This window comes from Danio aesculapii, chromosome 16 (assembly GCF_903798145.1).
Source record: "Danio aesculapii chromosome 16, fDanAes4.1, whole genome shotgun sequence".
NCBI lineage: Eukaryota > Metazoa > Chordata > Actinopteri > Cypriniformes > Danionidae > Danio > Danio aesculapii.
The window spans coordinates 2,468,841-2,493,692 of record NC_079450.1 but is presented as its reverse complement, the minus strand read 5'-3'; the positions used below and the strand labels follow the sequence as shown (position 1 = coordinate 2,493,692).

The window sequence follows — 24,852 nt, the reverse complement described above, 5'->3', positions numbered from 1 at the left end:
TTTGGTAAGCCTGTGTGAATTGTAGCCTCAGTTTCCTGTTCTTAGCTGACAGGAGCGGCACCGGGTGTGGTCTTCTGCTGCTGTAGCCCATCTGCCTCAAGGTTGGACGTGTTGTGTGTTCAGAAATGCTCTTCTGCAGATCTCGGTTGTAACGAGTGCTTATTTGAGTTACTGTTGCCTTTCTATCAGCTGGAACCAGTCTGTTCGCGTGGGTACCCTCCGGGTGCTCTGGTTTCCCCCACAAGTCCAAAAACATGTGGTATAGGTGTTTTCCAGTGGTGGGTTGCAGCTGGAAGGGCATCTGCTACGTAAAACATATGCTGGATAAGTTGGCAGTTCATTCCGCGGTGGAGACCCCCGATTAATAAAGGGACTGAGCTGAAAAGAAAATGAATGAATGAATGAAATACTCTCATATATACAACATATTACACATTAATATAGTATGGTTCAAAAACACCTTCATATTTACTATATACTATAAACTATTTTGTCATGTTAGTCCTAAAATAGTGTACAGTTGCTGGTTGTTAAATGCTAATTGAGAAAGGTTTTTTTTTAAAGAAAATATACTCTGCATTTAGCATTTTAAAGGAAAATAACTTTGTGTCTTGTGTTTAATAGGCCTGTCTTCATGTTAAAAAGCCAAAATCTGAATCATAACAGGAAGAAATAGCCTACTATAGTAACTGATCATGAATGCTTCAGCACTGTATTACTAAAGTGACCTGATAAACACTAGTATATTTTAGTTTTTAACTACAGTCAGCTATGGTGTAATGTAGTATAAAGTTGTTATATACATATTTGTTACATGTGTTATATTACGTTATTGTGTTATCATAGCAACTATTGAAATATCTTTTACTATAGTATGGTTCAAAACACCATAGTATTTACTATAAATTGTATTTAGCTAAATGATTGTTTTACCCAGCAGAAATATGCACATCCATGGTGTTTTTTCACTAATCCGGGTCAAATTTTTGTGGTTTTAGTTTCACTTCCTAGTTAGCATGGAAGGTGAGGAACTGAGTTTGCTAAACAAGTCAGTTTAAATCTCCGAAGTTTCTCCAGTTGCTTTCAGACACGATTGATTTCGTTTTCTATTTTCTTTTTCGTTTTTTTTTGCATTAAGACTTTAACGTGGATAAAAATAGGCGCCATTAGAAAACACAATCGTGGTGAATGAGAGATAATATTCCCTTATTTGACCGGCGCAGATTTTGCAGTCACACGCCGAGAATGGCGCGCCTTCAGTGGGAACACACCCTGAGGAGGCTCGGTTAGCATTTAGACTGGTATTCGGGCTCTGAAAAATGAAATGAAATATGGGCTCATACAAGACTGAAAACTCTTACCTGAAGCTGCTGACTGTTCACAGAGAGCTGTTGGTAGAACAGGTGAAAAACACGCAGTGTATTTTGGATAATCTCCTTATAAACTCATTCATCTGCACTGAAGATATCGAGATCATCCAGCGCAGCAGCACTAAAACAGACCAGGTAATGTTTGTTTATTTGGTCACACTTTACAATAAGGTCGCATGGCTTCAATTCCTACTTTTCGACATTTTCTGTTGTCTGACTCACTGCTTAAATATTTCTATATGTATAACAACCAAAATGTGTCAGCTTTTTGGTACTATTTAAAGAACTGTTATCCATTGACTGATTAGATTTAGATAGCTTTCCTGTAATGCTCTTAATTAATTCATTTTCATTCATACACTTCTATATAATAGTAATTTACTTACCCCTTCCTTGGTTTGTTTTGTTATTTTTTTCTCTGGAAAAATGCAGTTAAAACTTGGATTTTCCTTCTTTTATATTGATCTTCTTATTGTGGTTTTATATTTTGATTCATGAACAAAAATAAAAATAACTAAACATATTGTTATGAAAAGCACAATAGGTTTATATGTGAATCTTTTAATCTATTTGTTTGATTTTTTCTTCTTTTTTCTGTCTTTCATTGGTCATTGCATTTGTATTAATATTTAATATAATATTGCATATTCTCAGTTTTACATATTATTATAATCTATGTTCAATACTTGACTATAAAGATGTAAAAATTACAATCAGGTTGTATTAGTTAATGTTACTTAATGTATTTACTAACATGAATAAACATTGAACGATACATTACAGTATTTGTTCATGTTAGTTAACATCAGTTATTGAAAATGCAGTTGTTTATTATTAGTTCACGTTTACGATGTTAACAAGCATGAATTTGGATGTTAATAATGCATTAGTAAATGATGAACTATAATTAATAAATGATGTACAAATATTGTTCATAATTAGTTAATGTTAGTAAATATATATTAAATAACATTAACTAATTTTAGGTAAAAAATACACATTTTACCTCTTCCCAATAGGGTAAACCAGCAACAATCTAGAATGCATGATTATATGCGGTCATGGCTTTGCGATAAGAAATATCATTATAATGGAAGTAGGTATGGGATGATAACCGTTTTCAAGGTATACCGCGGTTTGGAAAAGTCAAGGTTTTAAAACCGCCAAAACTTTCTGTAATACCGTTCCTAAGGTATGTGTACAATTTTTTATTAAAGTTTTTTAGGACAACGGTACCTCCAGCAGAAAAGAAATCCAAAGATGCCGTTTAACATTGTAAAGAAATCTGTGTTTTTAAAACTAGTGAAGACAGCAGTGATTAATTCAGTGATTAAATTGAATTATTTAGCCTGACGTGTTTACAGCTTCAAAATGTTTAATACCCTTCTAAAAATAAAATATATTGTTTTTAAAGGGGAAAAAAGTTTGTTTTTTATATAGACTTTTATAATGAACATATTTTAGAGCAGTAATCACAATACTGTGGAACCGTGATATTTTTATCCAAGGTTATCATACCGTCAGAATCTTATGCCTAAATGGAAGTCAATGGGGCAAAAACAGCCACCAACATACCCAAAGGGGAGTCAACTTTTGAAAAGCACACTAGGGTTAAATCTCCACTTCTAATGAACTCATCTCATTTCTGGTCCTGCAGGTACGCAAAATCTTGGAGCTGGTTCAAAGTAAAGGCGAGGAATGCTCTGCATATTTCACACAGATCCTTCATGAAGCATACGATGCCTACATTGATCTACGGCCTTGGTTTGATGAAATCCAGTACACGCCATTAGACACTATTAAAGCCATACCAGTGGTTAACACAGACCCAAGTGAGTATTTCACTTTACATTGATCAATACTACAGTACTGTTGAATGCTTGATTCTGATTGGGTGATGATCAGTCTAAGGCGTGCCGTTATTGTTAGATAAACACACAGCTAAAGTAGTTCTGGCATGTTTTGAGTGCATTACAGCTTCATATCACTCCGCTAAATGATTAGAGTTATTTCACAGCTACAGCAGTCAAAAAAAAAATCACATCGATACACAACAGAAGGAGGAGGAGGAGGAGATGTGGAAGATGATTTTTTAATAATAATAGTTTTAATAAATTAAATCTAATAACTGATTTGTTTTATCTGTGCCATGATGGCAGTACATAATATTCTGTAAGAAACTAGTATTCAGCTTAAAGTGCAATTTAAAGGCTAAACTAGCTTAATTGGGTTAATTAGACAAGTTATTGGACAACAGTGGTTTGTTCAATCCTTAAGGGCGGGGCTATCAGTCCTTTAGGACGGGTCTATCAGTCCTTTTGGGCAGGGCTAACAGTCCTTTAGGGCGGGTCTATCAGTCCTAAAGGGCAGGGCTAACAGTCCTTTAGGGTGGGGTTATAAGTCCTTTAGGACGGGGCTATCAGTCCTTTAGGGAAGATCTATACATTTTTTAGGGCAGGGCTAACAGTCCTTTAGGGTGGGCCTATCAGTCCTTTAGGATGGAGCTAAAAGTCCTTTAGGGTGTGGCTATGAGTGCTTTAGGGTGGGGCTATCAATCCTTTAGGGTGGAACTAACAGTCCTTTAGGGTGGGGCTATCAGTCCTTTAGGGTGTATCAGTCCTTTGGGGGGTGTCAATCAATTAGGGCAGGTTTATCAGTCCTTTAAGACATGGCTATCAGTCCTTTGAGGGGCTATCAGTCATTTAGGGCACGTCTATCAGTCCTTGGGGGTCTATCAGTCATTTAGGGCAGAGCTGTCAGTCTTTTAGGGTGGGGGTATCAGCCTTTTAGGGTGGACCTATCAGTCCTTTAGGGCAGGTCTATCAGTGATTTAGGGTGGGGCTAATAATCATTTAGGGCTGGGCTATCAGTCATTTAGTGTGGGGCTAATAATCATTTAGGGCATGGCCATCAGACATTTGGGGTGGGGCCTATCAGGCAGTGTCTCATTTCTGCCCTGCCTTCATCCATTCATCAATCTCTCTTTATTTTGTTAGCAACTGTGAAATCATGCACCGCCCTACATTATTTTTGTAATTTCAAGTAGATGTATTTAACTATCTTAACCGTGTCATGGCAACTTTAAACAGCGCTTGGGAAATATTTTTAAAAATTCACAGAAGGGTGAATAATTTTTGTGTCTCACGGTAGGTTTGATTGTTTTGGTGCACTAATGTTATTTTTCCCGATCTCTACAGTCAGCAAGTACTGTGAAAAGCTCCGATATGAGCTGGGAAGAGACACACAGTTCATCACGTCCTACTCTAAAAGTGAGGAGACGCCGCTGGAGGATCTGTACACAGACACGCAGATGGAGCTCCTGAATGACACAGGAGAGAGTTTGGGATACTTACAGAATCTGGACGAACTTCTCGGAGATCAGGGAGTCTTCAACCCGCAGGCCGAGACTATCTTCATCACCGGTGACGCTGGTGTAGGCAAATCAATCGTGCTTCAGAAACTCCAGAATCTCTGGTCCAGACGAGAGCTGAAAACCGGCGCCAAATTCTTCTTCAAGTTCAGATGCAGAGCGTTCAGCGCCTTCAAGGAGACGGATGAGATCTCGCTGAAGGATTTAATCTTCAAGCACAACTGCTATCCAGATGGAGATCCCGATAACGAGGTGTTCGCCTACATCTTACGCTTCCCAGAGACCGTGGTGTTCACTTTTGACGGATACGATGAGATCCAAATGGATTTCGATTTAGATAATGTGCCGGAAACGGTTTCCCCAGAAGAAAGAACCCGACCGCTGCTGCTTCTAATGAATCTGCTCTGTGGGAAAATCCTGAAAGGCTCCAGGAAGATTCTGTCAGCAAGAAGTGGCACTGAAATCCAAAGCCGAGTGATTCGGAAGAAAGTGTTCATGAAGGGATTTTCACCAGAACACCTGAAGAGGTATTTAGCTTTGCACTTCCCCGAGCAAGAGCATAGGATGCTTGTGAGCGATCAGCTCGAAGCTAACCCGCATCTATGCGGTCTGTGCTCAATCCCGCTATTCAGCTGGATCATCCTGAAGAGCTTTAAGCATCTGCAATCAGTGTATGATAACTTTGAGTTACCGGATTCCTGTATCACACTCACAAATGTATTCCTGCTGCTCTCCGAGGTTTTTCTCGGACACTCAACTGCACGTCCCGGACTCCTAAAGCGAACATTGAGATGTCCTACGGAGACATTTAAAGCTGGTGAACAGAAGCTTTCGGGATTTGCTCGATTAGCATTGCGCGGTATTGAAACCAGTAAGCTTGTGTTCACCTTAGATGAAGCTGTGTGCTGTGGATTAAACGATGAAGATCTTCAGTTTGGGTTTTTAAGACCCGCTGTGCATTACGATTCTTCATCTGCAAGTTCCTTCGAGTTCCTCCACGAAACTCTCCAAGCCTTCCTTGCAGCTTTTTCTCTAGTTTTGGATGCAAAACTAAATCCCGAGTCCATCCTAAAGTTCTTCTCCAAATGCAAATACAAGAAGTCGTCACGTCTGTCCTGCATACCTTGCCTAAAAAACTCAAAACCCAGAGAGAACGATGCATTCCAGACCAACTTTCAGTTCACCAATTTATTTCTGTGTGGACTTTTGTCTAAATCCAATGCAGCGCTGCTGGAGCATCTCGTCCCTCCGTCAGAATTAAAGCAAAAGCGCAAGATACTGAAATCGTATTTATCTAACAGCGTGAAAACTCATCTTAAGAGCCTCCCTCGGTCTCCATCCACAGACATCGAAGGAGATAAAGTGCACGCGATGCCCAACTTCTTATGGATGCTGCGCTGCATATTTGAGACAAACAGCGAGGACGTGGCCAAGATGACAGCTAACGGCATATCTGCAGATTATATTAAGATTGCGTTCTGTAATATTTACTCTGCAGACTGCAGTGCATTGAACTTCGTGCTGCACCACCGTAGGAAGCATCTGGGAGTCGATATGGACAATAATAACATCAACGATTATGGGGTGAAGCAACTGCGTCCCTCTTTCAGTAAAATGACGGTGGTAAGGTAAGAAATAAACAGGCAGAAGGACTACACGATATTGGAAAATTTTGACATTGCCATAATAAAGACACAGCAATAGCGTCAGATGCAGTAGATTGATTTTATAGCACCAGGTTAAACTTTCTGACACCTTTACGGCACTCATGTACAGTCAAAATAAATACAGGCCATGACTAGGGCCAGACGGAATCTGCGGACATTTTTAGCTATTTCTGCTGAGAATTTTGGTAAAAATCTGCGGATTTCTGCAGAATGATTTTGGGAGTATCATAGCTAAAACCTTAATATGTGAAATAAAAAATAATATCTTTTTAACTTTTATTTAATGTTAAAAATGCAAATCCGATTTGATCCACTTTATTTGGTAAACAAAGCAAGTCTCTCATATAATTTATCTAATAAAAGACAGAAAATATTACTTTACAAACTGTATTGTGCATAAATCAGATGAACATTTTCATATTAGTCAATAATATTACTGTAATTAATTTAAAAACTGAATAAATATAGATTTACACACATTTACTCATTAAATAAACAGAATTAATGATGGGCTAAAAATCTGCGGAATTCTGCGCGCACAGATTCCGTGTGGGCCTAGTCATGACTAAACATGGAGGATGGTCTCCATGTAGTCTGCAAAATCACACCAAGAATGGAGCAACATGCAAGACTTGTATATTTTTAACCACTGCAGAAGATAGTGGCGGTCGTGAGGCACTGTTATTTTGGGGGTCCAGGCTGAAAAGTTTGGGAACTCCTGCAGTAGACAATTCGAAAACAAATATTGCTTAAGGGGGCTAATAATTTTGACCTTAAAATGGGTTTAAAAAATTAAAAACTGCTTTTATTCTAGCCAAAATAAAACAAATAAGACTTTCGCCAGAAGAAAAAATATTATAGGAAATACTGTGAAATTTCCTGAATCTGTTCAACATCATTTGGGAAATATTTGAAAAAGATTAAATAAATAAAATAAATCGAATCATTTTGATTTAAACTGAACATTGCAATGTAAATATAATTTCACCAGATGATTTGAACAGCTCTATTTGGAAATATTTCATTAATTAGATTGGCCAGGGTGATCAAGTCTTTTTTGATGCAGTGCATCTGCATACATTATAATAAATTACAAGCATATATACACAACAGAGCAAAAATTTAAGTAAAAAAAACGTGCTTAATGATTTTCTAGGGAGTCTATTGATAAATCAAACGGAAAATAACAACATGGTTTTCATTGTATACATAATTGTATACAATAATATTTAATAAAGCTGACATGGTGGCTCCGTGGTGAGCACTGTGGCCTCAAGGTGTCCACGGGATCTCAAAAAGTAATAAAAATTGATAAATCAAGTTAGATGAATTTGAGGCCCTTAAAAAGTATTAAAAAGTCTTAAATGCTATTTTACAAGGTATTAAATGTGGTATTAGTATGCTAAAGTTTGCCTGAATTTAATCTTTGAATATTGAAGTGCTGTGTAGTTTATAACATTTAGATAATCCTACTAGATTTGACATCACGCTGCTTTGTTTACTGCAGTAACCAGGAAAACACTGTTATTCCTGCTGTTGTAAAGGCGCCACCTGCTGGATTCAATAGTATCTGGATGCAGCCTTTATGATGCAAGCTGAGATTGCATCGCTCAGAAATGCAATGTCAGACACAATGCACTCAATGGAGCTAGTGACATCACTGTGACGGGTGGGGTTAAGGGTGGGGTTAGGTGAGCACATTAAAAAGCATTGGGTGCAGCTCAGATTGCATCTGCACTGAGTTTGCAGCCAGACCCCTCTCGCTGGATTAGCATTTTTTTTCAGTATACGAACAATGTTTTCGTTTAGGATTCGTTTCTTGCAGTTAGTATTTAGTAAATATACTGTAAGTTAAAATGTCGACAATGTTACTAGTTGAAATCTAAATTAGTGATGAGGTCTTAAAATGTATGCAAAGAGTCTTAAAAAGGGTCTTAATAGGTATTAAATTTCAATCTCTGATGCCTATATATATCCTGTCACAGCAAGAAGGTCGCTGGTTCAAGTCCCGGCTGGGTCAGTTGGCGTTTCTGTGTGGAGTTTGCATGTTCTCCCCGTGTTGGCGTGGGTTTTCTCGGGTTCACCGGTTTTGTATGGGTGTTTCTCAGTATTAGGGTGCTGCTGGAAGGGCATCTGCTGTGTAAAACATATGCTGGAATAGTTGGCAACCCCTGTTGAATAAAGAGACAGAGCTGAAGGAAAATGAATGACTGAATATTTAATAATATGTTTATCCTTATATATTTATACATAATCAAATCCTGAGATGTGACTATTGCGGATAGACACATTGTGATATATCGATGCTCAAATGATATATTGATCAGCCCTAGCAGGCAGGTTTTTATTTATTGAGCTGATAGAAACAATATTTACATAAAGTACACAAAAAAATACAGCGTTTCACTCAATTCCTTCATGTTGTCCCAACACAAATCAATGCAGTTAATCAATTTTACAATGCTTTTATAAAGCATTTTTTATAAAGCAAGTTGTCCTCAAACAAAACATAAAAGTTCAAAGTTGGTCCAACTATATATATGAAATATATATAGAGGAATTACCAACCTACGTCATACATGACGACACACGGGTTCAACCGCGCACAGCGGTTGCAAAAAGAGATCGGTTGCTATAGCAAACATGTCGTGGTGTGCGGTAGAATGCCAAATTCGAAACTTCAAATTTCTGTTCGAAATAGAAAATTTAAAGGGCACCTATGGTGAAAAATCCTCTTTTCAAGCTGTTTGGACAGATATACGTGTAGGTATATTGAATAGGCGGTCATATTGGGTTATATAAACACACTCAGTGCTTTTTTTTCAATTTAACAACATAAAAACGGTGGACCAATTGGAGCGGTTTTCAGATCGACCACAACTTGACGTAGGAGTGTGGTCCCCCCGCCCACCGAATTGATTGACAGCTGTGAATTTACATGTCACCGTAGGAAAACGTATAATCATATCAACAAGACAGGATGTGCGCAAAGCAACCGGGAATAAAAGATCTGTTCAGTTCGCTAGGATCATCAATCATCATCAAACGTGATCAAGAGTGAGTTTTACAAGTTTAACATGTTTTAAAACAGAGCATGTGTGGAATGAAGTACAGCGATTCACTTCAGATTGACTTCATCAGCACAGCCGCGTGTCAGAACAATTATAAAAGAAGATGCTTTAATCCCGGTTTGTGGACGTTAAATCAGGTTTATTTTATACATTAACATAACAGATCTCCATACAGCAGTGGAGATTAACCTGTAGCCTGTCACATATGCGTGCAAAAACAGTGCAAAGCTAAACGTGTGCGCTGTTAGTGTGGGCGTGTCCGCACTGTGTGTGTGTGTGTGTGTGCGTTAACTTTGTAATGACATTGTGTGTGACTCGTTGCAACTCTACAACAAATGCATCAAATACTGATTGGTAAGTTCTTACTGTAGTATTTCTCACACACGTTACATAAGATCTGCTTCCTTTATGTCTGTCTGTTGTCTGAAGCAGCCAAGGGAGGAGATTAAGGCACACAGAAAGGCACGTAGAAACGGTGGGCGTTAAGGACTAGCCTTAAAGGCGCAGTACAACAAAACCGCTACCTGCTGCTCAGAGCTATAAAATAGAAACTTATGAAAGGTATAATAATAATTTGATTGTGATATTGATCAGATGACACATCAAACAGACGCAGTGCTCCTGCCAAATTTACACTAGTTTTCTCTCCAATTCTTGGGTCCAAATAAACTAAAAAAGAGCGCTTTTAACTTCTCCCTCAGCCTCCCGCTGGCCTGCAGGTACACACACTAGTGAATGCTGCTCTCTCATTGGCTGTAGGTGATCGCTGATGTTATTTTCAATCAGAACTCATTCACACGGCATGATTTAAATCGCTGACAGCTCCGGATATTTAGTATGCCAAATATCTCACGGGCACCAGCGACTCCTCTGCGATTCTCTCATATCATGTCCTTGACAGTTCACACTCTGTGCTTGTCACTCACGTGAACGAGCACTGATTTGCCTGTGATTTCAGGCATTTGTCGGCCTATTCTCAAAATCTGTCAGAGAGACAAAATTAGGGCTAAAATCATGCAGTCTGAACTCTGCATTACAGCCATCATAAGAGCTGAATGGAGTGAGGACCTAATTAGAAATGCTGGACTCTGCAGTTCTCATGTTATATCAGGTAAGTTGACGCTATACTGAATCAGACACATTACTGGTTTCTGATTGCAGCAATGATTTCAGCAAGAACAGTTATATATGGTGAATTAAACTGCGGACACTGAGTGCTCAGAATGAAATATAAACATGCACGTTCACATACCCTGCCATACAGGTGCAGTTCACTGTCAGAATGCAGTAGTTTTGCTTGTTGATGATTACCCAGGCCTTGTACAGCTCCGTCTTCTTTCCTTGTTTTTGGCTAGGCTGAACCTCGGTTTTATTTCAGCATTCAGCATTATTTCTTGCACATGACAACACAGAACAACATTGTTGGCATCCAAAGACTTGTAGGCCTTTAACTTCTCTCTTGTAAAATCACTTGGAGCTTCAATGAGATGTATATTTGGGGCTGGATGCTAGGTCAGTTCATCTTATCCAATATCCATTGGGAGGGTGCTATGGCAAATGGACCTGTCAGATGAACACCCCTCACTTTAACGTTAATTTTGCAGAATCACTGTGCTTATCACTGGGTGACGAGCTGTTATAATACGCTGAAAGCATTATGTAAATAATATATATAATATGTAATCAATATAACTTATTTCTAAGACAACAACAAACTCTGTACCACATCAGATGTCATTCCCTCGCTGTAAATGCTAGCGCTCCCGGTTTTTTTCTGCAACCTCGCTGTGCGAACATCCCGAATGTTTACAAACCGGTACTTCATCTATACATACATACACACACACACACACACACACACACACACACACACACACACACACACACACACACACACACACACACACACACACACACACACACACACACACACACACACACACACACACACACACACACACACACACACACACACACACACACACACACACACACACACACACACACACACACACCTAGATGTTTTATGTGCATTGTTAACTATTTTAACTGTTCGAATAAGAAACAAAAAACCTAAATATGTATTTACCAAAAAGTCAAAGGTACTAAACCCAACCATCACAGGAGACTGTGTGCAGCTTTACTCTCTGATTAAACTCATCCTGTGGGATTTATAAGCATTTTGAGAAATGAGGACGTCACCAATGTCCTCATATTTCACCTCGTTTTTGTAATACCTGTGTCGTACCTGTGTCATTATACAGATTTGTGTCCTGATATGTCACAAAAACAAGTACACACACACACACACACACGCACGCACGCACACACACACACACACACTTTCACACACACACACTTTCACACACACTTTCACAGATCCTTTGTTAGATTAATTAAATTGACAAATCCATTCTTACCTTTCAGGTTTTGTGTGAATCAGCTGACAGACAGCGGTATTGAGGTTCTGGCCGAGGAACTAATCAGATATAAAATCGTGAAGGTGTTGGGGTGAGTTTACTGTTCATCTGTTTTTCTTTATCTTGTTGTCTAATACTGTATAGGCCTCATTTGACGCCGTTTTCTGCATTTACAGCGGAAAGAAGAATATTTTCAACACATTTATAATCATAATAGTGTTAATAACTAATTTCTGATTTCTCATCAACTGATTTCTTTTATCTTTGTCATGATGACAGCACATAATATTAGACTAGATATTCTTCCAGACACTAGTATTCAGCTTAAAGTGACATTTAAAGGCTTAATTAATTAAAGACTAGGTTAATTAGGGTAAAGTTAGGGTCATTAGGCAAGTCATTGTATAACAGTGGTTTATTCTGGAGACAATCCAAAACTAATATTGCTTAAGGGTTTAATAATATTGACCTTAAAATGGGCTTAAAACAATTAAAAACTGCTTTTATTTTAGCTGAAATAAAACAAATAAGAAAGAATATTAAAGGAAATATTGTGAAATATTCTTTACTGTTTATCTTTGAGTTATATAGGCCTCCTTGACTTTGTTTTCTGCGTTTGCAGCCTGTATAAAAACCACATCACAGACGTTGGAGCCAAACAAGTAGCAAAGATCATTGAAGAATGTCCACATTTGAGGACCGTCAAGTGAGTAAACCAGGAATGAAGCCTCGCAGAACCAAAAATCCTGCTGATGGGGGAATATTTTTCACTAACATTCATCTAAAATGCAAAAAAATTTATATATATATATATATATATATTAGCATGATTTTAAGGGGTAAATATAAAATATTTCAATAAAAATATTTTTGTACTCTAAAAAAAGCAGGGCTGCACACAATTCATTCCTGTTGTCCCAACACAAATTGATTAAGTTAATGTAAACTCATTTAAGTGGATTGAACTTAAAAGTCGTCTCAAAAAAATCTCAAGAATTGTGTTGTTTCAGCTCATTTTAAGTCGTTTCAACAACCATCAACACACTGTTTTTTCAGTGTAGGTGCGTGAGCATCTAAAAGTTCTTATTAAAGGTTTTTATTTAGACTTTTGACTCTCAAAATATTTATATGCACTCTATAAATATCTGTTTTTTTTATCTTAACATGGATTTTTGTTTGGTGGATGATGCACATTTGATCAAATCTTATAAATATACTCACAGGTAATGCATGGTGGTCTTTTGTTTGTGTTTTGCACAGGCTCGGCTGCAACAACATCACAAGTGTAGGCGGGAAATACCTCGCTGGAGCAATTCACAAGAGCAAATCTATCTTTGATATTGGGTGAGAATTCATCTTAGGGAATTGTTACGCCTCATCTTGAAAGAGCAGGTTATTTGGGTTTTGGAAAAGTATCTTATTTGCAGTTTTGTTATGTAGCTGTTCTTTAATTTAAACAGTCTGCAAACGTTAAAGAAATAGTGCATGATAAGTAAAGATATCGACTTTCAAATAAAGAGTCGACTCTGAATCATCTTAATGAGTCGTTATATTTTTTAAAATCTTTTATCAGCTACTGATCTACACAAACATGATCAAAGTCGCTCATTTGCATAATCCAGCCTCTCACAATGTTCAAACACTCGAGACAGAAAGACCATATAAAACAGACTTGGCCAGCTGACCAATCAGAGCAGAGTTGGCTCCTGGAAGGGGGAGGGGCTCACAGATAATAAGCACTGGATTGATTCGAACAAATCGTCAAATGCAAATTCTGGAAAAATTCAAATGTTTATTGATGTTAGATGCATTTAAACCTATTGAAGGATACACTAGTGAAATATCATTAAGTGGCTCATTTGCATAATCCAATCTCCTGTGACATAGGAATACTCTAAAATGGTCGTTCAGTTTTGGAAATCAAGACCAATCAAAACAGACTTGGCCAGCTGGCCAATCAGAGCAGAGTTGGCTTATGGAAGGGGGAGGGGCTTACAGGTATTACGCACTGAGAATTGATTCAAATGAATTGTATTGAAATCAAAATTATTCAAATATTAAATGCAAATTCTGAGAAAATTCTAATGTTTTCTGATGTTAGATGCATTTAAACCTGTTGTAGGAGACGCTAGCACAATATTATTAAGTGGCTCGTTTGCATAATCCCACCTCATGTGACATGTAAACACTCTGAAATGGTCGTTTAGTTGTTTCAGACATTGATATCAAGACCAATCAAAACCAGCTGACCAATCAGAGCAGAGCTGGCTTAATGAAGGGGGAGGGGCATACAGACCTGAAGAACTGAATTGGTTCAAATGAATCGAAAACACTGCAAAATGATTCAAATATTAAACAAATCTTCTGAGAAAATTACAATATTTTTCTGAAGTTAGATGCATTTAAACTTGTTGTTGGAGACTCCAAGACTACATTAGGATACTTTAACACTACATCTACTGGGGTATTTTAAGTGTTTAAAACATTTTTTAAATATCTTTGTTAAAATAAAACCCATATAACTGTAGTATGCGTTTCATTATAACTTAGTTTTTTAATTACATGTAGTATTTCTACCTCGAATGGTCAAATCGACATGATATTATTCATATAATATTGCTATTTTTTTAGAATAAATGTGAAAGCTCAGTAATAGCTTTGAATGTAATTATGATATGACAAAAATGTAATTTGGTACAGTCTGATATGATATGGCCATTCTAGTAGTTGCTAGTACTTTATTATTAGTAATATTCTGGTATTTCCAAGTGTTAAAATACCACATGACCTGCTGTTTAAAAAGATGCAATTGACCTTTTTTATTGCAAGCCAAATATCTGTGTGTTTAGAGTTTTTGGTCATAATTTTCACACAGAAATGTGTGTAAAAACATGGTCAAATGATTTGTTTGCAGAATGTGGGGAAACTGCATTGGTGATGAAGGCGCAGAAGCGTTTGCAGAGGCACTGAAAAACCACCCCAGTTTGACCAACCTCAGGTAAACAAGAAATTATGGAAACACTTTATAATAACTGCACACTATCAATCATTTATTAAGCATTAGAAAATAGTTAATTCATCATATGTTAAGCATCATATTCTACATTAATAGACATTAGCAGTAGCAGCAGTTTATAAATACAGCTTCAAGTGCTCTACTTTTGACTCATGTTTAATGACTTAATGATTGTATTTGCATTATTTGTTAATGATTATTTTGTTCATCACTAAATGAAGTATTGCATTAATGCAATTAGTGAAAAATAAGTCTTTACAGTCTTATCTGAAAATAAATGTTATCACACCAGTTAAGCAGTTTAAACTGTATAGAAATGTTATTTTTAGATACGATTGCAAATAAGTTGTCGTTTTTTAACACTTAAAGAGAAGCTATTATGCAAAAATAATTTTTTAAAGGCTTTAAAGGAGTTGTCTGTCAGCACTGTGTGAATATATCCAGCCTCTAATTGTAAACACTAATTTATTGCATTTTTATAAAGTAAGGATGCACCGATACCATTTTTTTGGAACGGATCTGATCCCGATACCAAAATTCTGAATATCGACTGATACAGATGCGATCCCGATACTGTGCTTTTTAAAAAATTTTTATTAACATGAAACAGTTTCTATAGTTCTGGTGCTAAACTCCAACAATATATCTTCTTTAGTAAAAATAACAGACCTATAGGCCTGCTGTATATGACAGATGACCCAATCTAACTAAACATGATGCTTGCTATAAACTATAGGCTACATTATTTGAGCATTCATTATGACATTGATATGATCTGTTGTGGTCCAGCTTATGTTTCCTTTTTAATATTAAGACTTTTCTTTAAAATCTGTAATAGGCTACCACCATTGACTCTAATCATTGTTAAAATAACATTTTAGCAAAGCCTGATATTGTCCTGCAGGTTTGACATAGACTAATCTAAAGCATCTGAGGCCAGTTTCACTTAATAATCCTTCGCCTAAACCCGCCGTGAGTGAGATGGAGTGACTGAAAGCATGTCTGAAGAATGATTTTTTGTCTGAAAAATGATCTTCTTGAAATGAATTTGGTTTGGTATCATTTGTTGGTTATTTTAATGTATTTTGTTGGTTTTATCTACAAAATAAACAAGAATATTTGAGGTGAAGTTCAAAACAAGGTCCGCTTATAGGCTTCAGCGCACAAACTGACAAACAGGTCTGTTAAATAAAATATTAATATATATATATATAAAATAAGTGAAATATTCACAGTTTCAGAGTAGCCTATATTAGACTAAATCATTTTCTGTTAATGACAATTCATTTGCTCCGGGCCGTCAGTTTTACTTATTAACTCATTGACCACAATGAGCCAGACTTTACAAACTATTCACAGCACTTAAAGTATTCCCCTCAGAAGAATAAACCCAGTCTGAAGGATGAGAGAACAGAAACTCATTGTGAGAATAATCTTACAGAGCGGTGCATGTCACGTCTGCACAGCCGGTGCCTGAATGAAGCACTTGCATCACTGAGACAGCGCACGCAGCCCTCCGCTATACGGACACTTCTGAAACCGCAGCACAAAGGGGAGAAATCAGTGCGTTGAGGATCTGTCTAATGTGTTATTGAGCCTTTTCTGATTTAAAGTTTCAGGTAGGCCTACTTTGTGTGTGAAGAGCAGGTAATAACTCTCTCTACTCCAGTGTTGTGAATGGGAACTGCTGGTCTAACAGACACAGCACAACATGATTTAGAAACAGCAATGATCTCCATGTTGCAGGTCAAAATCAAGCCATTTAATGCAAAACTAAATGCATTTCTCCACTGATTACTCATATTAACAGGAACACATCGTCTTGGAGAGAATTTTTGGTGTTGTCATGAACGCGACACAGTTTGAATTGTGGATGAATGGAGAATATTGACAGGCGCAGCGGCGGGAAGCGCTGAACTGAACATGAATTTAACCACATGAATATTCATCTGTGCTTCACATTAAACTATAAAATGACTTCACAGAACATTTAGGATATAGTAGCCTACATGACAACTTTCTAGTGCCTTTTAATAGGCTACCTTCATGGCTTTTGTTGGCTTATAAATTACTCAGAATATAGCGCATGCTGGCCGATACCCAATCCAGCAAAAATATGCAGTATTGAATCGATATCTGATCCAAGTATTGTGATCGGTGCATCCCTATTATAATCACACTTGGTAAAAACAGTCTGCAGAAACACTTTGATTGACATTCTCCCTTTGTACGTGTCATCAGAGGGGGAAAGCCCCGCCCACTAGTAACCAGCTCACCCTCATTAGCATAGGACATTAGTCCTGAATCTGCCACTATGCTGACACACAGGCATTTATAGCTCCACTTTCTTCTGAAAAGAGCACAATCTCATTTGAATTTAAAGCGACAGTCACCAAAACGCCACAATTAGGATCAAAGCCTGAAAGTGTCAGCTTCAGAGAGTTAGAAAACATTATCTGTGTGCTATTTTGACCTGAAACTTCACTCTAGAGACATCAGAGACGCATTTTACATCGTTTACCATATAATAATGCATTATAGGTAAAAATATTGCTTAACAAATGACAAACTATTTGGTCATGCTTAATAAATGATTAACAGTGTGCAGTTATTATTAAGAGCTACCAAAAGCAGGTTAATTCCTGAGAAATCCAGCTTTCAGATGAAGAACGAGCACCTGAGAATGATGTTATTTAATCAATGTTTAGTCTCTCCGCCAATGGCATCACGTCGCACGGTGGAAGAAGTCTGGCAAAGGCATTGAAGGAAAACACGAGTCTTCACATCGTCTGGTAAAACTGAATGTCATATTCTCTCATGCATGTGAAAAAAGCATCTTTTATTATGCATTCTTAATAAATGTGTTTACTTTTCAGGCTGATACAGAATAAAATCTCTGATGACGCAGCATCGGATCTTGCTGAGGCCTTCAGGTCTAATTTGTCTCTGACGCATCTGATGTACGATTACAATTATACTTCATTATTCATTCATTCATCTTCCTTCGGCTTAGTCCCTCATTTATCACCACAGCGGAATGAACCGCCAACTATTCCAGCATATGTTTTACGCAGTGGATGCCCTTCCAACCGCAACCCAGTACTGAGAAACACCCATACACACTCATTCACACACACACTCATACACTACAACGAATTTAGTTGATCAATTCCCCTATAGCGCATGTGTTTGAACTGTGTGGGAAACCGGAGCACCCGGAGGAAACCCACGCCAACACGGGGAGAACATGCAAACTCCACACAGAAATGCCTACTGACCCAGCTGGGACTCAAACCAGTGACCTTCTTGCTGTGAGTAGACAGTGCTAACCACTGAGCCACCATGCTGCCTACTTCATTATTCTACATCATTAATATGTGCATGTACATTTCAGCAGACAATTTAAAAGCATTTACTTTAACAGATGTGAGGTGCATGCATATTACTGGACAGAAATCACAATTAAAGAAATGCACTACACTGTAAAAGATATCTGTTAATGAACAGTTTCCATATTTAGTGATTCACAAGTGTTTATTTCTGGCTGTGAACTGCATTATGGGATCTAGATCTCTGCTCTGTCCACTTTTGATGTTAAAAGTCAAATCTACAGTTTAACAAAGGGACTTTTAATGACATTTTAGTAATAATAATTGTTTTTTTACAGGTTAATAGACAATGAGTTTACTATTGACGGAGCCAGACAGCTTTCTGAAGGCCTGACAGATAACACTACACTGAAGGAGGTCAAGTAAGAGCTGACAGATGACCACATTTCAATAAAAACATTTATATTTTGCCTTTAAAGACACTCAGTTAAGCCTAATTTTAAGGCACTTCATAAATGCGATGAAGGCACAATAAAGTTTCATCCAAAAAAATCATTCTTAACATTTAATTCCATTATGAATATTGAAACAATCTTAAATGAAAATACATTTATTTTAGAGGAAAACATATGAAGTAAAATGCGTCATAATAAGTAAATTTATGCTTTAACAATATCTGTCAGTAGGGTTAGAAAAAAGCATAAACTACCTAATTTTAGGGCTTTTATAGATATTTTGAGTAACTTTAGTATCTTAAAGTTTCAGTGTCTTAGACAAGACAAAAATAGTACTTAAATATATATATATATATATATATATATATATATATATATATATATATATATATATATATATATATATATATATATATATCTATCTATCTATCTATCTATCTATCTATATATCTATCTATCTATCTATCTATCTATATATATATAGATATAGATATAGATAGATAGATAGATATAGATATTTAAGTACTATTTTTGTCATATATATAAATTTATTTGTCATTTACATATATTGGATAAATTCCCAGGATACATCACTGATGATGTGTCCCAAATGCATCCATGAGATGTTTCTTGCATAAATACATATATATAAAATGTAAAATATGTTTTTTGCAGTGTGAGGGTTTTTGTACTGAAAATGAGGTATTTTTAGTACTGAAAATTGACGTATTTTATGAAAATGTGTTTAAATTACTGTCTGAAAATTAACTGCATTGCTAAATGAGGAATTTAATCGCATGACTCAATAATACGTAAAGGTGCAGTATGCAAGTTTGACACCCAGTGGTTGAACTAGGTATTGCACTCCTGGTTTAAAACAAACGCAAGCGCAGGTTGCCAGATTGACGACGCCTACAGGAATGAGAGGAACTATCGAGCCTAAAGGCTGATTTAAGGCCGATATAAGTTGTGTTTAAAATAAAAGCAACGACACGTGACAGAAGGAATATTTTCCATACTAAAAGGAGTTTTCATAACCAACACCTGAAATTTATATGTTAAAACAGCTTCTGTTTCTCACAGTTGAACAACAGAAAACTGACAATGATCAGCTCAGGTACAGCTCATGTGCTTTATTCAGTGTTAAATGCTAATAATGTGAGTTTGAATGCTATTATACATGACCAGGGCTTGACATTAACTCTTTTAATTACCATTACTTAATCACATTACTAGCCACTTGCCGTTTTCACTAGCCACAATTATGTTGTTAGAAAAATATATTTTATACACATAAATATGACTTTGACATGCTAAAATGACTTGATTTAGATTTTGTGTTGTCTCCACATGCTTCCTCATTCATTTCACTTTGTGTGTGGTGTTTGAGCTCAATAATCATGAGCAGATGGGTCATGGGTTCATAGTATTACAATTAGTTTTTATTTCACATCATTTCAGAGCTCAAAATGAAGGATTTAGCTAATGTATCTCTGACCACACCAAACATAAACAATTCATTATTTCTTAGCCACAAATTTTAAATGTGTCAAAACAAGCTAAATATAGCTGTATACTATACTTTTTATTTAACAAAACATATGCACAGTGATCTGTCCTGGCTAAAGGTCCCAGATCAGCAGTTAACTACACATAAATGAGGAGTTAATCTCCATTAAAGCAATGTTATTGTAAAAAATGATAATTAAACCATATTAACGCAAAAGAAAGCAGGTGAAAAACATACCGTGTGATAATGAAAGGATGATCACACACACACGGTTAACATTAGACCCGTAAATAATCTGATCAAAGAATGGTCAAAGCGAAAGTAACTGGTGCTGCTTACAAAAAGACAAATCTGGAGCTCTTGAAAGTAGCAGGACTGTGGGTGCATGTTCATCACTTTTTGTCTAGTCTATTTGAAAGCGATCACATCAGTTGTGTTTCTAGACGCAGTTGCTTCACGCAATGAATTAGTCGCGCGCATCACCTCAGTTGTTAATGCGAGTGATCATCCTCTCATTCAGTATTCACCTGCTTTCTATTGTTCACGCGAACGCAGTTATTTTTGTCAGTCGTGTTGCTTCTCAATTCTAAGATCGCCTTTGCATGCATATTGGACCATCTTCATTGTCGAGCCCTGCTTTAAATATTTATTATCTGGAAAATAATTTTCAACCAGCCAAAGTGGCTAGTGGGAGTGTCTGTCTTACCTGCCACCGCTGAAATCTACCCGCATTTGGTGGGTTGGAAGGTGTTAATTTCAAGCCCTGTACATGACATTTATTGCCATACTACTGAAAGCAGCAGCAGATAGTTCACCTCAGATCTGGAAAATAAAACAAACTGTCTGAAACTAAACTTCAGAACTGTGACTCAAAACCAACACACATCAGTTATTCATCTACATTTAGTAATGGTAAAGGGGTTTAATATGTATTAATTAGATTATAAACCTTACCATTTCGCATGAGGCTGAGGTTGCATTTCGGTCACGGATGCATGCTTTGAGAGCCATCATGGATGAATGAGTAAAATACATGGTTTTCCACCATCTGGCAACCTGGAGTGCTGAAATATAATTGGCTAAACTGAAAAACAGGGCTAAATTGGCTAAACTGGGACCAAAACAAAGACAGATGTTTCGGCATGTAACGCACATGTTCACAGCAGAATATCTGACTTAAGCATTGTTTTTCAGATAAACAAGAATGTTCACTGAGGACGTTTCTGAAATATCTGCACACATATTATGGTGTTTTTATGATGCAGAAGAGTCAAAAACTTACAGAGACAGCACCTTTAAACTGAGAGCAAATCTTTAGTTCAGAATTGTAGTTTTTTGACTGATAAATAAGGTTGATGCTTGTAGTATTGACAGTTTCCACATTTCTCTGCTGTCGACAGTATTAAAGGAAGCCGCATTTCTGAAGCAGAAGAGCATCTTTATCAGGGCGACAGACGGCTTCGCTTCCACTGAAAAACACGTGATGGGAGAGCAAAGAAAGAAGAAGTTGCTGGAAAACCACAAACTCTGCTTCAACACATTACAGCCTTTGTTTATTACAGATCAAACACAGTAGAACACATCATACATGCATTATTATACACTCACCGGCAACTTTATACACCTGTCCTGGTACGCCTGTCCAACTGCTCATTAATGCAAATTTCTAATCAGCCAATCACATGGCAGCAACTCAATGCATTTAGGCATGTAGACATGGTCAAGACGATCTGCTGCAGTTCAAACTGAGCATCAGAATGGGGAAGAAAGGGGATTTAAGAGACTTTGAACGTGGCATGGTTGTTGCTGCCTGACGGGCTGCTCTGAGTATTTCAGAAACTGCTGATCTACTGGGATTTTCACGCACAACCATCTCTAGGGTTTACACAGAATGGTCTGAAATAGAGGAAATATCCAGCGAGGGGCAGTTCTATGGGTGCAAATGCCTTGTTGATGCTAGAGGTCAGAGGAGAATGGCCAGACTGGTTCCAGCTGATAGAAAGGAAACAGTAACTCAAATAAGCACTCGTTACAACCGAGGTCTGCAGAAGAGCATCTCTGAACACACAACACGTCCAACCTTGAGGCGGATGGGCTACAGCAGCAGAAGACCACACCGGGTGCCGCTCCTGTCAGCTAAGAACAGGAAACTGAGGCTACAATTCACACAGGCTCACCAAAACTGGACAATAGAAGATTGGAGAAACGTTGCCTGGTCTGATGAGTCTCCATTTCTGCTGCCACATTCAGATGCTCGGCTCAGAATTTGCCATCAACAGCATGAAAGCATGGATCCATCCTGCCTTGTATCAACGGTTCAGGCTGGTGGTGGTGGTGTAATGGTGTGGAGGATGTTTTCTTGGCACACTTTGGGTCCATCAGTACTAATTGAGCATGGTGTCAGCACCACAGCCTACCTGAGTATTGTTGCTGACCATGTTCATCCCTTTATCACCACAGTGTCTCCATCTTCTGATGGCTACTTCCAGCAGGATAACGCACCATGTCATAAAGCGTGAATCATCTCAGACTGGTTTCTTGAACATGACAATGAGTTCACTGTACTCAAATGGCCTCCACAGTCACCAGATCTCAATCCAATAGAGCACCTTTGGGATGTGGTGGAAAGGGAGATTGGCATCATGGATGTGCAGCCGACAAATCTGCAGCAACTGTGTGATGCTATCATGTCAATATGGAGCAAAATCTCTGAGGAATGTTTCCAGTAGGTTGTTGAATCTCTGCCATGAAGGATTAAAGCAGTTCTGAAGGCAAAAGGAGTCCAACAAGGTACAAGTAAGGTGTACCTAATAAAGTGGCCAGTGAGTGTATTACAGTGATTATAATTTAGCATTTTTTATTGAAATATATCCTACTATTTGCTGTAAATCACATTTTACTTCATTTCATTAATGGTTTTGCTAGTTTTAGTTCAGGTTTTATTTTGTTCATTATTATTTTATTGATTATTTGATGCTTTTGTACGTTTTAGTTACGTTTTTGAACAACAAACACTCGATAATACAAATGTAATTAAACATGATAAAGGATTCAGAGAAACGTCATGTCAAAGATCATTCATGTAGTTAAACATGCCTAGTTTTGTTTAAACAGGCCAAGAATTGTGTGTGTGTGTGTGCGTGTGTGTGCGTGCGTGCGTGTGTGTGTGTGGGTGTGTGTAAAGGCATCATCAGGTGTTTCTCTGAACAGTCGCAGGTCTGATTTCACACCACAGACTGAGTGCTTATTAATTCAGAATAGGATGATGATAGTGAGGTGTGTGTGTGTGTGTGTGTGTATACTGTATTTGTGTATTTACTGTGAAACGAGCAAATTAAACACAACATGAAGAAGCTTTGATCAGTTTAAGGAGTCATTATTCATTCATTCACTCACTATTAGATGACTAAGAACAGATGATTGAATTATTTTTAATTCAGACACACACACACACACACTTCTTTTCACAGCCTCTGTCTCTCTTTCATACACATATACACACTCTTTTACACCGAATCTCTCTCTCTCTTCCACACACACAAACACACACTGAGTCTTTCTCATGCATGCTCACGATCACTTTTTATGATCTCCAATTTCTCTAGCAAGTGTCATTCGCGCCTGCTGTTCTCACGTAAATCCACCAGAGGCCGCTATGTACTGTTTTTCAGATCTCAAATTTCTCTTGCGAGTGCTTATCGCGCCTGCTGTTTTTGCTTAAATCCACCAGAGGCCGCTATGTTTGGTTTTTGATTTCAAATATCTCCCGCGAGTGTCATTCGCGCCTGCTTTTCTCATGTAAATCCACCAGAGGCTGCTGTGTACGCTTTTTCAGATCTCAAATATCTCTCACGAGTGTCATTTACGCCTGCTGTTCTCACGTAAATCCACCAGAGGCCGCTGTGTACGCTTTTTGATCTCAAAATTCTCTCGTGAGTGCTTATCGCGCCTGCTGTTTTTGCTTAAATCCACCAGACGCCGCTGTGTACGCTTTTTCAGATCTCAAATTTCTCTTGCGAGTAGCAATCGCGCCTGCTGTTCTCATGTAAATCCACCAGAGGCCGCTGTGTATGCTTTTGATCTCAACTTTCTCTCGCGAGTGTCATTCGTGCCTGCTGTTCTCATGTAAATCCACCAGAGGCTGCTGTGTACGCTTTTTCAGATCTCAAATATCTCTCACGAGTGTCATTCGCGCCTGCTGTTCTCATGTAAATCCACCAGAGGCCGCTGTGTACGCTTTTTGATCTCAAATATCTCTAGCGAGTGTCATTCACGCCTGCTGTTCTCCTGAATCATACATTTAGCTTTAATTATCATGCAATATTTATATATATCCATAAATACTTTTTTTTATATTTTTATAATTTATATTATGCAATAATACATCTAGTTTTCATAGTTTTATGTTTTCTCTATTAAGTTAAATAAATATTTGTTTGAAACATCAATTTTTTGTGTTATTTGTAATTTCATTCATTTTCTTTCCGGCTTAGTCCCTTTATTAATCCAGGGTCGCCACAGCGGAATGAACCGCCAACTTATCCAGCACATGTTTTACGCAGTGGATGCCCTTCCAGCTGCAACCCATCTCTGGGAAACATCCATACACACCCATTTACACTCATACACTACGGACAATTTAGC

General features: G+C 37.6%; 1 protein-coding gene across 1 annotated transcript; it reads left to right on the top strand.

The window, feature by feature from the left end:
• The first annotated feature begins 1,023 nt into the window (after positions 1-1,023).
• Positions 1,024-23,566, top strand: nod1 (nucleotide-binding oligomerization domain containing 1). The gene is made up of 11 exons (XM_056475113.1): positions 1,024-1,505; positions 3,028-3,202; positions 4,568-6,368; positions 11,906-11,989; positions 12,521-12,604; positions 13,159-13,242; positions 14,813-14,896; positions 17,623-17,706; positions 17,791-17,874; positions 18,582-18,665; positions 21,609-23,566. The coding sequence occupies exons 1-11, from the start codon at positions 1,332-1,334 to the stop codon at positions 21,679-21,681; spliced, it is 2,811 nt and encodes a 936-aa protein (XP_056331088.1). The 5' UTR covers positions 1,024-1,331; the 3' UTR covers positions 21,682-23,566.
• Positions 23,567-24,852: the final 1,286 nt, after the last annotated feature.

Bases quoted from the DNA above. Each gene is read 5' to 3' on its own strand.
- nod1 (XM_056475113.1), top strand. From the start codon at position 1,332: ATGGGCTCATACAAGACTGAAAACTCTTACCTGAAGCTGCTGACTGTT. The intron at 1,506-3,027 runs GTAATGTTTGTT...CTGGTCCTGCAG, and splicing joins GCAGCACTAAAACAGACCAG to GTACGCAAAATCTTGGAGCT. The intron at 14,897-17,622 runs GTAAACAAGAAA...ATCAATGTTTAG, and splicing joins CCCAGTTTGACCAACCTCAG to TCTCTCCGCCAATGGCATCA.